Source organism: Theobroma umbraticum, unplaced genomic scaffold (assembly GCF_002168275.2).
Source record: "Theobroma umbraticum cultivar Fairchild unplaced genomic scaffold, ASM216827v3 scaffold_56.0, whole genome shotgun sequence".
NCBI classification, from domain to species: domain Eukaryota; kingdom Viridiplantae; phylum Streptophyta; class Magnoliopsida; order Malvales; family Malvaceae; genus Theobroma; species Theobroma umbraticum.
In genome coordinates, this window is record NW_018397256.1 from 2,084,284 (window position 1) to 2,099,615 (window position 15,332).

At 31.8% G+C, this 15,332-nt stretch overlaps 1 protein-coding gene across 1 annotated transcript; it reads right to left on the reverse strand.

Moving 5' to 3' along the window:
- Positions 1–8,592: 8,592 nt before the first annotated feature.
- Positions 8,593–11,206, reverse strand: PLA2-ALPHA (Phospholipase A2 family protein). Its single transcript, XM_021421228.1, has 4 exons — positions 10,843–11,206; positions 10,700–10,742; positions 10,379–10,504; positions 8,593–8,977 (listed from the first exon to the last, which is right to left on the reverse strand). The coding sequence occupies exons 1-4, from the start codon at positions 10,957–10,959 to the stop codon at positions 8,802–8,804; spliced, it is 462 nt and encodes a 153-aa protein (XP_021276903.1). The 5' UTR covers positions 10,960–11,206; the 3' UTR covers positions 8,593–8,801.
- Between the last annotated feature and the right edge of the window lie 4,126 nt (positions 11,207–15,332).

The following is a 15,332-nucleotide window of genomic DNA, read 5'->3' on the forward strand; positions in this document are numbered from 1 at the left end:
GCAAGAAACTCTAATCATCCTTTATTTAAAGTGGCAGTTGTAAGAAACTCTAATCACCCCTTTGTTTAGAATTCAGTTACATGCACTTCATAAAGCTTTGCACCCATTTGTAGCCATATCATTTCATCCAATCTAACCTTTAGGCTTGCACTCGTCATCATAAAAATCCTTTCAAATGAAGTGAATTTAGCATTCTTTTCACCTACAATGGCTTGGAGCATTTGTGCATTCCACTCATGGATAGGCATAGTTGACATAGGGATCTAACACCCTTTCTTGCTCCTTCCAAGTCCCATATATGAAAACAAGAGCACCAACTTTTGAAGCTTTTTTTTTTCTATTTTACGGTGCTGCAACAAACCATTGTCTTTAAAGAAATCAAGAATTTGTGTCTTAACATGTGGTGTATCTCCACCCCAGCCATGCCACACTCCTTTAATTGAGTCATTATGGAATCTGAATCTTTAATATTATCACTCTCAGCCACCATGGAATTCTCCAACCATTGTCGAATTTCATCATCCATATAGCTTACGTAGACTTTAGCAAACTCCTTGGTGGCTGGAAAATCCTCACCATCATTCTCGTAGACATTCTCAACATCTTTATGACCTAACAAAGCATTAATACAACTCTTACTTTCACCATGATCATTAACAATCCTTGATTTGGTTTCAGTGGAAGGACCAACAATGGTTTGAATTTGTGTTTGAGGCAATTTCTTGACAACATCTCTCTTCTGCTAGAATGATGAACGTATGTTGAAATGAGCCCAATTAGCACTAATTTTGAAATTGAAAAACCTTACCCCATTTAATCGTTCAATTGTTGTTCTTGATTTTACCCAAACCCCAAATATCAAAAGCCCAAAAATCCTTCCTTTAACCAGCCTCCTTTGAAAACAAAAAAACATTGAGAACCGTCCTAAACTGGTTACCAATTTGTCCCAACCACAATTGATTAAACCGTGGAGGCAACTTATTGATAAATATGGTGAAAACTCTCTACTAATCATGAGTTCCTTGAAAATTCCTTCTGTATGCAATTTCCTCTATCACACATCACAACTTGCAACCTCTTACAAGCATTTTCACAAGCAAGTAGATGGCATGAAATTCACAAACTCGCAAATATCATCATTACTTGATTTATTGCTAGCTTTACAACACTCAAAAGCTTATGAACCCAATTATAATGAACCTGCATATAATTGTAATAGTTATTGTTGCTATCGTTCTCACTACCAATATTGTAACATTAATATTTTACATTACTTCTTGTTTTTCAAAAAAAAATATTTTACATTAGTTCTTTATGCACTTTCATACTTATTCTCTCAGTTTATGTTAAAATTTATAAAATGTTATTTCTGAAATTATATTTTTTAAGTAAGAATTTCTTTTATCTAGTTTTAGGGATGCAAATTATTTTAAAATTGTTACAAAAAAATTAATATTGAGTTTTTGTTGTAAAAGAAATAATAGAAACAGCATGAAAAGAGAGATATTGAGAGAATGTTCTTCATGTATTATTGAAGTAATGCTTAGAATAAAAAATAATTGTTTTATAAATGAGGGCGGGGCGACCTCCTATTTATTATTAAAGCCCTTACCAGATCAATGGCTACCACAATCTCCCAATAAGATATATCTCTAAATTACATTATCTTCTTGATAAATCTTACATTATCACCTAGATAATTTTCATATGTAGATGAAGCTTGAAATATTTAAAATATGGATAATACATTTATCATTTATCAAATTACTCAAATTTGTATTGGTCTAATGTGGTGTGATATATTCATATTTCCATAACACTCCCCCTTGGATAGAACACCACTATGGTGGCCTAATTGGACATGCCATTACTAGCTCATTAAAAAAGTTAAGCTGAAAAAACCCAATGGGATAAAAATTGAACAAAAGGGAAAAAGAGTACAGTGCACTAAGTCCATAATTGCTCCCCCTCAATTGAGCCATATTGCCACTTCTGTGATCGATTGCTTTTGGGGTAATTGATACTTTTCCATTCTAAGGGCAAATCAATCTTTTGCCACATTCCAACTCCATATATTAAGTTTCAAATGTTGATGTTGGCAATGACTTGGTAAAGAGATCTGTAAGATTATTAGTGGAGTGAGTTTGTTTAGCGTCAACTTGTCGACGTTACTGGAGTTCATGAGTATAGAAAAACTTTTACAAGCAACTCTGTTTAATGTCAACTTGTCGACTTTACTGGAGTTTATGAGTATAAAAAAATTTTTACGTGATATGATTGGTCCTATCACCTTTCATATATCCTCCCTTGACTTGTGCAACACAAGCAGCTTTATCTTCATAAATTATGGTGGGAGAATTTGTAACTAGTGTTAAACAACAAAAATTATAAATATGTGTTATAATGAATCTTAACCAAACACACTATTTTCCAGCTTCATATAGAGCAATAATCTCAAAGTGGTTGGGGGATGTAGCTATTAGCGTTTGCTTAGTAAAGCGCCAAGAAATGGAAGTGCCATTATAGTAAAATAAATAATCAATTTAAGAGCGAGGCTTATGCGGATAAGATTTATATCTACATTAACATATCCAACTAAATCAGAGTTAGTGGAATCCTTGGAATAATATAATCTTAAACCTATGGTTCCTCGAAGATTATGAAACATATATCTTCTCCCATTCTAGTGTCGTAGGTAGGCTCAAAACTAAAACATGCCAACAAATTTATCATAAAAGTGATAATTGGTCTCATACATTGTGCTAAGTACATCAAAACCCTTATTGCATCGAGAGATGGTAGTTCAGAACCAAGTATCTCCTCATTAAGCTCTCTAGGACCAAACGGGACCTTTTAGGGTTCAAGAAACCTCACAATTATAAGGGTGTTTTATAGGTAAGCCTTGTCCATGTTAAAACATCTAAGCAATCTCTCAATGGATGTTGACTAATAGACAAGTGTTCCATTTACTTCATGCTCAAGCTCTAGACTAAGACAAAGTTTGGTTTTACCCAAATATTTAACTTCAAACTCTTTTTTCAAATATTTGACAATTTTAGATAATTCTTCTAGAGTTCTAATAAAATTCATATTGTCGACAAAAACTATTACCATAACAAATCTGGTTTTTGATTTCTTAATAAACACACATAGAAAGATAGAATCATTCTTGTACCCTTCCGTAAAGAGGTAGTTGCTTAAGCGCTGATTCCATATGCGACTAGATTGTTTTAACTTGTATAAAGATTTTTGCAACTTTATTGAGAATAAATTATAGGGAGTGTATGCTTTAAGCATTTTAAACCACTTGGGAATTTTCATATAAATATCAAAGTCTAATGAACCATATAAAAATGTTATCACATTGTCCATAAGATGGATTTTTGATTTTTCAGAAATAGCTATGCTAAGAGTGAAACAAAAGGTAATTGTATCCATCACAAGTGAATACATCTCATCATATTTAATCCCCAATTTTTGAAAAAAGCCTTCGACTTCAAGTTGGGCTTTATACCTGATGATCTTGTTTTTCTCATTTCGTTTGTCGACAAAGATCCACTTGTATTTAATAGGCTTTACATTGTCAGGGATTTGAGCTACAAATTCGAAAACATCTTGTTTAGCTAAAAAGCCAATTCAGCTTGGATTGCTTCCTCTTACTTGAACTAATCTTGCCTTTGACGACATTTGATAATAGATCTTGGCTCATAATAATTGTTCATTATCTTAAAAGCAACTAAGAGTGCAAAAACATCATCGATGATTATCTCATTCCGATCCTAAATCTGATTATAATATGTAATAGAGATCTCAGTATTTTCAAGGTGATTTTTTCATGGGTTTATGCCTTTTTAAGGGTAATAGGTTCTTTTAGAGCAAGCTCAATACTAGGCTTTTCTAGAGAAAATTCTTTATTCCTTCCCTTGCATTTTTGAAGGGTAGTGTTTTTTGATCCCATTGATTTTTCATGTTTCAAGCGTGGGCCATTTTAATCTATTTCAACTTGTCTTTCAAGAACAACAATCCTAGTCAGAGCATTCACAACTAGAATATCATGTATCATTAAATGCGTTAGAAAGTCTATTGGCAATAGCATGTAAATGGATTATACATTGCACCTTGCTTTCACATTTAGGAGTTATTGGGTCTAATAGGATAGATTTTTCTCATTCTAGGAGAAATTCTCAGCTTGTTTCTGCTTCTCAATCATGGAAGCCTTCGATATCCTAATTGATTGAAACATTGTTTCATTGAAATAACAATCCGCGAATCTGACAGTAAAAAGATCACTCACCCGTTGGTTCTAAAAATCTAATAATGGATAGTGAATCAAAACCAATGTAAATGCCCAAATGCCAATAGGAACCTATTTTAGTCATTTTTTATAATGCTACAGCCATTTACATAGCGCAACCAAAGGTACATAAATGTGAAATGTCTGGTTCATAGCCTAGAATCAATTGCATGGGAGATTAAAGGAGGCTAGCAATGGAATGCAATATACTTAGTGTCATCGCATGCAAAACTGCATCATGCCACACTAAAGAGTTGAGCTTTGTCCTCAATAAAAAAATACGAGTGATAATTTAGATGCGTTTAATTAGGGATTCTATCAATCTGTTTTGAACATGAATGTGCAGGGTTAAGTGCTCAACCTCGATTCCTAGTGAAGCACGATATGTGTTAAAGCTCATTGATGTAAATTCACCAGCATTATCTATCTTTATGCTTTTGATTGGATAATCAGGAAAGTGTGCCCGGAGCTTTATAATTTGCACAAGTAAATGTGCAAAGGCAACGTTACTCGTAGATAGCAAGCAAACATGGGACTATTTGTATGATGTGTTCACTAATATCATCAAATATTGAAACAGCCCACTTGCCGATTTTATTGGTCCACAAATTTCACCCTGAATTCTTTGTAAGAATGAAAGAGATTCAAGATTAGCCTTTGTCATAAAAAGTTTAGTAATAAGCTTTCTTTGTGAACAAGTTTCATAGGTACAATCCTGAACAATAAAGCCTTTTTATCTTTTAAAAGGTGTCTTCTATTATTTTGGATTATTTTATGCATCATCATAGCTCTAGGGTGACCTAGGCAATCATGCCAAAGCCCAAACTCATTGAGATTTACCAATCTCCAGGACATGGTAGTGTAAGATTCAACAGCTTTAATAATGGCACAATACAATCTTATAATTGAAACTTCCAACTTCTCATGGATGATCTTCTAGCCTATCTTATAAAAGGTGATGTAGATGCATTCCTTATTTTACTCATAAATTGTCTCAAGATGGTTTCAATTATGGCATACATCTTTGAAGCTAAGTAGATTCCTTTTCAATATACTATTTAGCAATGCATCCTCGATATGCAAGGTGGTGTCATTTGGCAGTACAACTGTGGTATTCCCGGAGCCATCGATAATCTCAAAAGGACTTAATATTGTATGGGCATTTGCTTTACACAATGTCACACTCGAAAAAAAGTACTTACCATGAAATTTGGTGTGTGTCATTGCATTATCAAGCAAGTAAACAAACATCTCCCTTTTTCTTGGTGGTTTGCACTTGCATTTGTATTGATAACTTCAGATGTCAAGTGTCATAAATATTTGCAAATTAGTCATGAGATTGAAAATTTTCAAATAATAAATATGGAATCAATTTCATAATAAGTTTATTAAATGACCATATTGTTATTTCTTAGGAACAATCAATTGAGGGTAATACATTTAGAAAAAGAAAAACAAATGAGGAAAACATTAACATCCTCAGATCCTAACTCTTGGCTGCCTTCCATAATTTTGATGCCTTATCTTGGTTATCATGGTTGTCGAAGAAATCAAAGACTATCAAGGATGTTCTTGCTTTTATAGGAGTAGAGGGAGTCATCTTAACAGAGGCATTATTAGCTTCGATGTTGGTCATAGCAATAAAATTCTCAATTGCATGAGTTTCAACACGTTTGCCTTTATCCTTTAGGGATGCTTGGTATAAATCAGCAAAGTACTTTAGCGTACAACAAGTATGTGATCAGTGTCCAACCATTCTACAATGATGGCAGATACGTTCACAATGCTTCTTCACGGGCTTCTTACCCTTACCATGATTCGGGCCAAGGTTGGATTGCCCAAGGTGGTTAAGTCTTCCGCCACCCCTACAAAGGTTATGCCCTTGCCTACGTTCATGACCCTTAAATCGGCCTATGCTCTTACTAGAGCTAGCATTTCCTTCAAGGAATGCTTTCGAGCCAACAAGTCTAAGATTATGGTTCTTTTGCAACAATTCATTAGTATGCTCTGCAATTATGAAGACAAAAATCAACTTTGAGTATGTTTTAAATTGATGTTGCCAATATTACTATTGTAATGCCATATTCAAAGCATGGAAGGTGGAAAAATTTTTCTCTAATAGCTTTGATTCAGTGAGCTTTACACCACATAACTCCAATCAAGAAACAATATTAAATAAGGCTGAATTGTAGTCAGACGTTGATTTGAAGTATTGCAGCTTGATATGCTACCAATCGTACTATGCCTAAGCGAAGATAACTGTCTTGATATGATCATACCTCTCTCTTAATCTCGTCCACAAGATCTTAGGATCTCGGACAGATATATATTGAGTTTTCAAGCTCTCATGCAAATGACAACGAGTGAAGATTAGTGCATTCACCTTTTCTTTGTCATTTGTTTTCCTATCTATAATAATTGCACTAACAAGACTTTGCCTTTAAAGATGCATCTTTACATCAAGACACCAAGACAGATATTTGCCTCCATTCACTTCCAATATATGGAACTTGGCCGTTTCGATATTTTCCATAATTCTACGCACGAAAAAATGGACCCATAAATTAATTATGACAATTACAAGGGTTCTCAAAGGCCCATAGTCGCCTCAGTGGCTGGAGGGATGCTCTAAGTCTGTTGTCGGCTTCAGGCATACTGGACGGTATAGAAGATCAAAATCTAATTGGTTGATGAAGATCCAAAGAAAATTACCCCGTCCTTTGGTGATCGTGTTGATAACATGTTGTAAAAGAAATAATAGAAATAAGAAGAAAAAAGAGATATTGAGAGAATGCCCTTTATGTATTACTGAAGCAATGCTTGGAATGAAAAATAAGTATTTTATAAATGAGGGTGGGATGTCCCCCAATTTATAGTTAAAACCCATAACAGATCAATAGTTATCACAATCTCCTAATAAGATATATCTCTAAATTACATTACCTTTTTGATAAATACCACATTATCACCTAGATAATTTTTATGTGTAGATGAATCTTGAAATATCTAAAATTTGAATAATATATTTATTGTTTATCAAATTTACGTTAATTTGTATTGATCTAATGTAGTGTGATATATTCATATTCCATAACAGTTTTCTATTATACGATAAACAATATTTTTTTTACCTTTATTCTTATATATTTATGTTGACATTTTATAAAGGTTGATTTCAACTTTATGATTTCTATTACTTATTTACCATAAGCTGTAATCATGTTGTACTTATTGTTACCTTCCATTACGTCTAAAATTATTATAATAATATTTTCACTTATTTAAGATAATTTTTTTTATCCATTTTAAGTCAAATGTTACGTATTTTTATCTTTATTATCACATGTTTATGTTAAAATTAAAAAATATTATTTTTTTAACATTAACATTTTATTTAATTGCATGAAGTTATATTTTTGTATAAGAATATTTAGTAACTGGTTTGAGAGATAGAAATTACTTCTAAAAAACTAAATGATATATTTTTCTCTTTTACAATATTACTTCTAAAAAGCTAAATGATATATTTTTCTCTTTTACAATAAATTATGACTTTTTATCTTTATTCTTACACATTTACATTAAAATTTTAAGAAAGTTAATTTCTATATTACTATCCATCTTACTTTTTTTTTCTATACATCTTACTTATGTACATCAAACTGTACAATAAAGTTATTCTTATTGTTACCTTTTATTACATTTAAAATTATTATAATTATTTGAAATTAATTATGTTTTTTTGTACATATTTCAAGTCAAATGTTACGAATTTTTATTTTTATTCTCATGTTTACATTAAAATTGAAAAAATATTTTTTAAAATTAAAAATTTTATTTAATTGATTGAAATAATATTTTTTGTGAAAGAATTTTTGTTATCGAAGTTGAGGGATACACAATATTTTATAATTATTTAAAAAAACTAAAGAAGAATAGAATGGAGAATCCTCCCTCTATTGGGCTCCACCATTTTTAATTCAAAACAAATTTTAACTTAATTTTAATTAAAAAGTAGCTTGTTAACCTAAATGTACAGGTTAAATAATAAAAATAAAATCAATGGTTGGTATTTAACTTAATAAATCTAAGGTTGGTATTTAATAATCTTACAATAAATTTAATTTGATGATCTCAACATAGAAATCACATTTTTGGTAAATTTAATATAAATTAAAATTTTGAGTAAATGTTTAAATTGGAGTTAAACGTTTAAGTACTCTTTTAATTAAGGATTAAACGTTTTAATTGTAACAACTATGGGTTATATATTTTCGATTTTTAGAATTAAGGGTTAAGAAAAAAAATCCACATGAGTTGATGACAGATGATTGTAGCTTAGAATAACAAATTGAAACGTCTTTGCCATTGGCAAAGCGCATCACACAAATCTTCTAAATGAAACATAGAAATTTAATGTATGGCTACAAAGCAAAAGAATCAGAAATATAACATTTGAGTTAATTTCATATTTGTCCTTCCTTTGCGTGGGGTGGAAAGCTCCGCTCTATGGCTTATGAAGAACTCTTCCAGCAAGTAAAGCAGCCTCCATCACTACATTGATTACATCAATCACCTCATCAACTTGGCATTTGTTTCCCTTAAAAGTCCTTCCACCAGATTTCTGAAAGTTGGCCATGCAGTTTATGAAGTTTTGGCTGCACTCTTGACTCAGATAATCATCTGCTCCAAACGAGTTCCAGCAATTTTAGTTGCAGAAATCAATATCTAATAATACTTGGAAAATTATCCTAACTTTAGAAAAATTTCATAATATACCAAAAAAACTTTTAAATAATTTTAAAAAATTAAATAAATCTTTATACTTTTATTACATTCAATCAAGTCTTTTATCTTTTTATTTGAAGTCAAATAAATCTTTATAATTAATGATTAATTTAATCAAAATGTCATTCTTGCCCAAACCACTTCAAGTTCTACTCATTCCGGCTATATATCATTTAGGTTCAGGCATTTTACTGTACAATAAAGGAGAATTAAAAAAAAAAAAGGGCTATTTTTAGTTTCGATAGCAAAAAGTTGAATATAATTTGAAGCTAGGTGCAGTTTTACTTTTAAGTCACTCACTCTCTGGGCCTATTCAAATTAGACGTTTGGGCATGTTAGGGGTGGAATTAACATTTACATTACCACATATTATATGGGGTCCATAACCTGTACTATATGATACTAGCCAATTATAAAATTGGTACTTAAAGGTCGTAAAATCTAACCCAACCAGAAGAATCCAATTCAAACTGTCCCAAACCAAACCCAAATATAATTATAGTAAAATAGCATAATCTAAATCTGAATTAACTTAAATCAAGATAATTTAATCTCAAAATAATCTGAAAAAAAACAGTGACTTGATATTTGATCTAATCTAACTTAAAATAATTTGTAACAGGAAATAACTCCATATTTGTGATAATTTGAATTCGGATTATATAAAACTTGAATTAATTTATTTTACTTGAATGATGTACAATCCAAATTTAAAAGTATTTTTAAGAAGAATAAATGTTTTTATCCAAGCTTATGACTATCCCACCACTAGAGTAATAATTATCTTATTAACCTTAACTTTTTACCAGTGAGAGAGTAAAATTTTCAATCATTTTAATTTCTCTTTTAAGAACTATGTTTGTGTTACAAAGTGAAGGGATCTGGTTCAAATTTCAACCAATAAGATTCTGACAATTTTTTTTTAGAGGCACAATATGGGTATGTTCGGATACACACTTCTAACTCAAAAAGGATAACTTATTGAGTGAAAGAAAATTTTACTTATAAATTTAAGATTCATTTATCTCATATTAATTTGATATTCGATTTCAATATCTCTCCTGAAAGGTCTCATGTCAATAAAGAGTTAGATAAACTATCATTTTTCACCGAGGCATAGACATATCTATTAAATAAATAAAAAAATCCTAAGTTCAAGGCCATCTTATGATTAAAAAATTGTTACCCTCAAGGTAAAAGATTTAAGACTGTCCTTTACCAAAATATTTGGAGTGATTCAACATAGAGGCCAGATTCTTATAATTAAAGAAAGGAACAAAAAGAAATCACACTTACTGTTCTTAGCTTGAACGCAAGCGTCGTGCTTCATACAGCAAGCGTCAAGTCCATCACAAGGTTTCTCCCCGGGGCACCCACTGTATAATAGCCCGCAATACTTCCCATATCTCAAAAATGGAGGCACTGTTGTTTTCCCACCAATAAAATAATCTCAAGCTTAATCCAACAGCCCAACAGATTGAATCTTTTTGACTACAGACCACTGTGCTTAATGTCTCAAAGAAAGGCGTGAACGATTTAAAATTTAAGACTCCAATTTAAAGGTTTTAGATTTGGTAAGATTTACATAGTGAAAATTGAGGAAACAAGAGAGCATACCTGAACAGAACTCTGACTCGCATTTTCTGCTGCATTCTTTACTCTGGAATCAATGTCGGAGCCAAAGTAAGAAAGAAAAGGTAAGAATTGTAAAAATGTTTATATCCCAAAAGAAAGGAAGATAAGGAAGCTGAACAACTGACCACGGTGATGGCAGAATCCGCTGCTTGGACACCAACATTAAGGGCTTCGACGGGAACAGAGGAGAGAGTGAAGGCAACGAAGCAAAAGGAGAACAAGAGAAACTGGTGCGTGATCATCGTTGGAACTTGGGAAGCAAGAGCACTGGAATCTGAAGCTTGGTTTTGCTTAAAAGGCTCAGATTTAGAGAGAAGGAGGGAGGGTTAAAGCATAGAGCAATAGATATATATTATAGAAAACGTGCAAAGGCAATATGAGGATGAAAGAGAGACGTATCTGGGGTTGTCTTGTAATGGCTCGTGACCCCTTTTTGGAGTGTTGCTTCGACTTATTCTCAGATCATCACCCACACCCGCTCGCCCTATCAGCTACTAGAATCCAGAATAAAGAAATCCAACAGTATAAGAGTTGGTTGTGAGGTCGATCTCCAAGAAAAAGCCCATTCACCCAACCCATTTATTTGTGAACTTGGACCATCTCTCAAGTCGGCACTCCTGAACTCGACATTTCCAATTATTGCACATCAGGCCATCAAATCAAATCTAACGCCACCCGGATGCCATGTCACCAACACAAAAATCCCTTAATTCTAATCACTCCACTTCAATTTCCTGATCATTTATTTATTAACATTTTTATTTTTATTTTATAAAACAAATCTCATATTTTCATAATTATTTTTCACTTCAAAAGATAATTAAATGCATTTTAGAACAACTAAACATATCTGATTTTAAATGATGAATTCAAATTTATAAGTTCTTTTTTGTGAATAAATATGGTTTATGATTCGATATAAAAATTGCATGATTTTCTATATCATAGAATTTGTTTGAAGTGGTGGAAAAATATTGAAAAAAAATAAATTAAATGGTTAAAACAAAGTAGCAAAGGAATAACCAATTAGAACATACATTCTTTTCACTTTCCTTAATGAATGCGGTGGTCTAATTAGACTTATAATAGTACTAGAATTTGTTGATATATGTGTTACACGTGCGTACTCTTTTCTAATTTATTTTTAAATAACAATCTAATATAAATACAAGTATTTCTAAAGTGTAAAGTTTGAAGTATTTGTAATTGAAATTTTGTAATATTAATCCATAAATTATTCAGTTATTAAGAAAAACAATTTTTAATGAAAGCCAATGTAATTAGAATTTGATTCTAATAGAATTCTTGTTTAAAATTATGCTATTGTATATGCATATAAGACAACCTTATGCAAGGAAATTCAAGAACAACACATAAAAGTTGTAAGTCGTCGGTGTCGGTCAGCAACAGTGTCCACGAAACACAAACTATGTTCGGCACCTAGTTTTGTTCGACTTGAAAAACATGGCAAAGGCACTTACTAACAAGCAATCACTCACACACCACAAGGCAAGATTCGAAGCCACTAACAAACATAGTGACACATCAACACCATCTTTTAAAAATAAACACTTGGTTTCCTTTGTAAAATGCCTCCTTTTAAATAAATTTTTAAGTAGTATAATATTTAAAAAAGTCTTTAAATTATTAAAAAAAATTTAAATAAATTATGAAAATTATTATTATTTTCATTTTAATTTTTCCTTTTCCTCTCCAGTTTTTTCATTTTCGTTTTCTCTTTTTCTTTTTTTTCTTTCTTCCTTCCCAACTGGCCAGCGACGAAATCTGGTCTCTGATCGAGCACTTAAGTGTTGCCAGTGAGCAAATCAAACCACCAACACACCGTAATAGCCTTGCAATGACCAGATGATTAGGTCGCTTAGACTTGGACCTCAATGGCTGGCATGGTCAAATAAGGTCATCGAAAAGTCCTTTCGGCAATTCCAACTTCCAAATTGTCTGCTTAGCACGGCATTGTGACATTTTACGTGGCCAAACCTAGCCCACGACGCACCATTCAATGGCTACCAGCAGTTAGGTCTAACGGTTTAGCTCCCTTGACTGATCTTTCTCAGTCGAAAATGGCCATCAAAAGATCATTTCATCACCTTCGAAAACCATAGCTTTTTATTGATGTAATTTGTAATTATTTGACGATCAATGTTTGGAGAGAATCTGGTCTTTAACTATATTCACTCCTACCTTGGGAACAAAGTTGGGAATTCAAAATATTTTAGAGATAAAATGATGCATAAAATAGTATTTCTATTCCTTAAGGTAAGGAATGGTTAATACCATGGTGAAAAGGAGAAGAGCCATTTTGGTCAAACATGCAATAAACCTTTTGACCAGAATGATCATTTGCTTCCAAAATTTGAACGAAACTATGAAAATGAGCCTCAATCTAGAATAGACCTGAAAATAAAACATGCCTTTGCCTTGGAATTTGTTTAGCTAAACACCTATACTTATATTGTAAGTAATAGCATAATCTATCAACAAATTGTCTTCGTAAGTATTTTGTGACTAACTATGGAGGATTTTTTCTTTTGGTAAAATAGCGAGACAAAGTGTGATTGTAGTAATGGGACGAGAATAACGGAGAAAGAGAGAAAGAGGGGCATACTCAAAAGGTTTTGAATATATCGAATAATAGATGATCAAAAAGCATAAGATCATAGTAGGATGTCCCTAGAGAAGGTACCGGTGAGGCAGTGCTTTTAGATAGGAACCAAGTGCTAAGGTAGCGAATGCATAAAACAAAGTTAGAAGAGAAGATTTGGGTTGGATGAATGCTAGTGTCATGGATTATGTTTCCTGGCTCAAATATGCAATAGCTTGTGCGGCACTTGGGTAGACACTTCCGCACAAGCTAATCAAGAACTCAATTGTATCTAAGTAAATATATATTATAGTGACGAGTTAATTTATGAAATGCAATAGCAAAATCATAAGACATAGTGAATGTCATATATGCATATATGCAGCTATTGGTTCCACATAAGGGGAAAATGTTTTATTAATATTGAAATAAGTGCAAAGGGATTGAAAATACAAATGCTCTATCATTGGCAATAGGGGCAACCCTAAATGATTAGCCACAAATATACCTTAACTAATGAGACAGCTCAACAATTCGCTGAGTACTCACCCCTATAAAAAAGCTAACGCCCTTTTACACCTATGCCACCAAGAACCATCACAATGCGTGAAATAGGGACACTTCTTCCTTTAAGGGTTTTCTCCTTAAAGAGTTAACGGGTTTTTGTAAGTATGTACCAAGGACCATTTGATAACTCTATAATATAGAGTTATTTGAACTTAATTTTGATAATAATTTAGCTAAGTCTTATAGTAATGCATAAAAATTAATTAGATTTTATTTAATTATTTTAAGTTAGTGAATTAGGTGAGTCAATCTAATCTAAGTTAATCTTATGTTTAAATTGATGGTTTTGTGCCTAAGATAAGTTGTTATTGATTTATTTCTGCTTTTATAGGCGTTTACTGAAAAATGACTTATAATAGAAAAAAGAGAGAAATTATGAGATGCAGATGTTCACTACACATATCTCGGCATTTCAAGCATAACTCTCTCTACATAGCTCATAATGAGGTGATTTTTAAACCATTAAAAGTCTAAGAGAAAAATATACAACTTTCATGTTTACTACTTTTCCTAGTTAGGCTTGAAAGGTGATCAAAAACCCTATCAAACTTAAAGCTCCTAGAGAGAAAAATTAAATCACGATTTTTGAAAATTAAATGATCAAGGCCACGACCTTGGTGGAGGTAGGCCACGGCTCACGTTGTTTGATGAGAAAATTCTTGTTAGAATTGACTTTTTTCTTCACCTAACTTGGCCTAATTTTAAAACCTTATTAAAGCAACCTTTTAGGTACTTTTAGAAAAACAAAAAACACAAGATTTAAAGTCAAGATTCAACCACAAAATCATTGAAAAAAAGTCTCATTGGAGCTAAGAAGAAATTGCATGATTCAAGAAGATTTGGAGATTAAGATTTCAATTCTTAGAGTTTCACTGTTCTTTTTGTTATTCTTTAGTTTTCTTGGTTTGGTTTCAATGTTTAAACTTTATTTGATGATGATTTGTTATATTATGGGGAACTAATTTAGTTATCTAAGATTATTATTGAACTCAATATGTAGTCTAAATTATTTATCTATCTTTTGCTTATATTTGATGGTTTTAAGTTGTTTATTCTATTATGTTATTAATGCTTCTAATTGCCTAATCACCAATTATATAGAATTAGAAACCTAAGTTAAACCTTGACAAAGAAGATTTAAGGTAGACCTTGAATAGAATAGCGTATGATCGAATGTACTTAGTTATTTAGGTAGTTTGATTTACTAATAGGGTAGACATACACTTATAAGCTATATGTAGCCAAGATTAGAGCATAAACTTAATGAATATTTCTTCAATTTAATTTGAATAGGCATATAGTAAGTTAATTAAAAAAGATATTTTTATAAAAAACTCGACATAGACTTGTAAATAATTTAAGACTCCAAGTTAGCAACGTAATCCAATGAAGTAAGTTAAGAGGGAGATACAATATTTAGATGAAGTATTGAAAGATATCATAATC

Coding starts and splice junctions, on each gene's coding strand:
- PLA2-ALPHA (XM_021421228.1), bottom strand. CDS start 10,959: ATGATCACGCACCAGTTTCTCTTGTTCTCCTTTTGCTTCGTTGCCTTC. Junction 10,743..10,842: donor CGGATTCTGCCATCACCGTG/GTCAGTTGTTCA, acceptor CATTGATTCCAG/AGTAAAGAATGCAGCAGAAA. Junction 10,505..10,699: donor CGAGTCAGAGTTCTGTTCAG/GTATGCTCTCTT, acceptor GGAAAACAACAG/TGCCTCCATTTTTGAGATAT.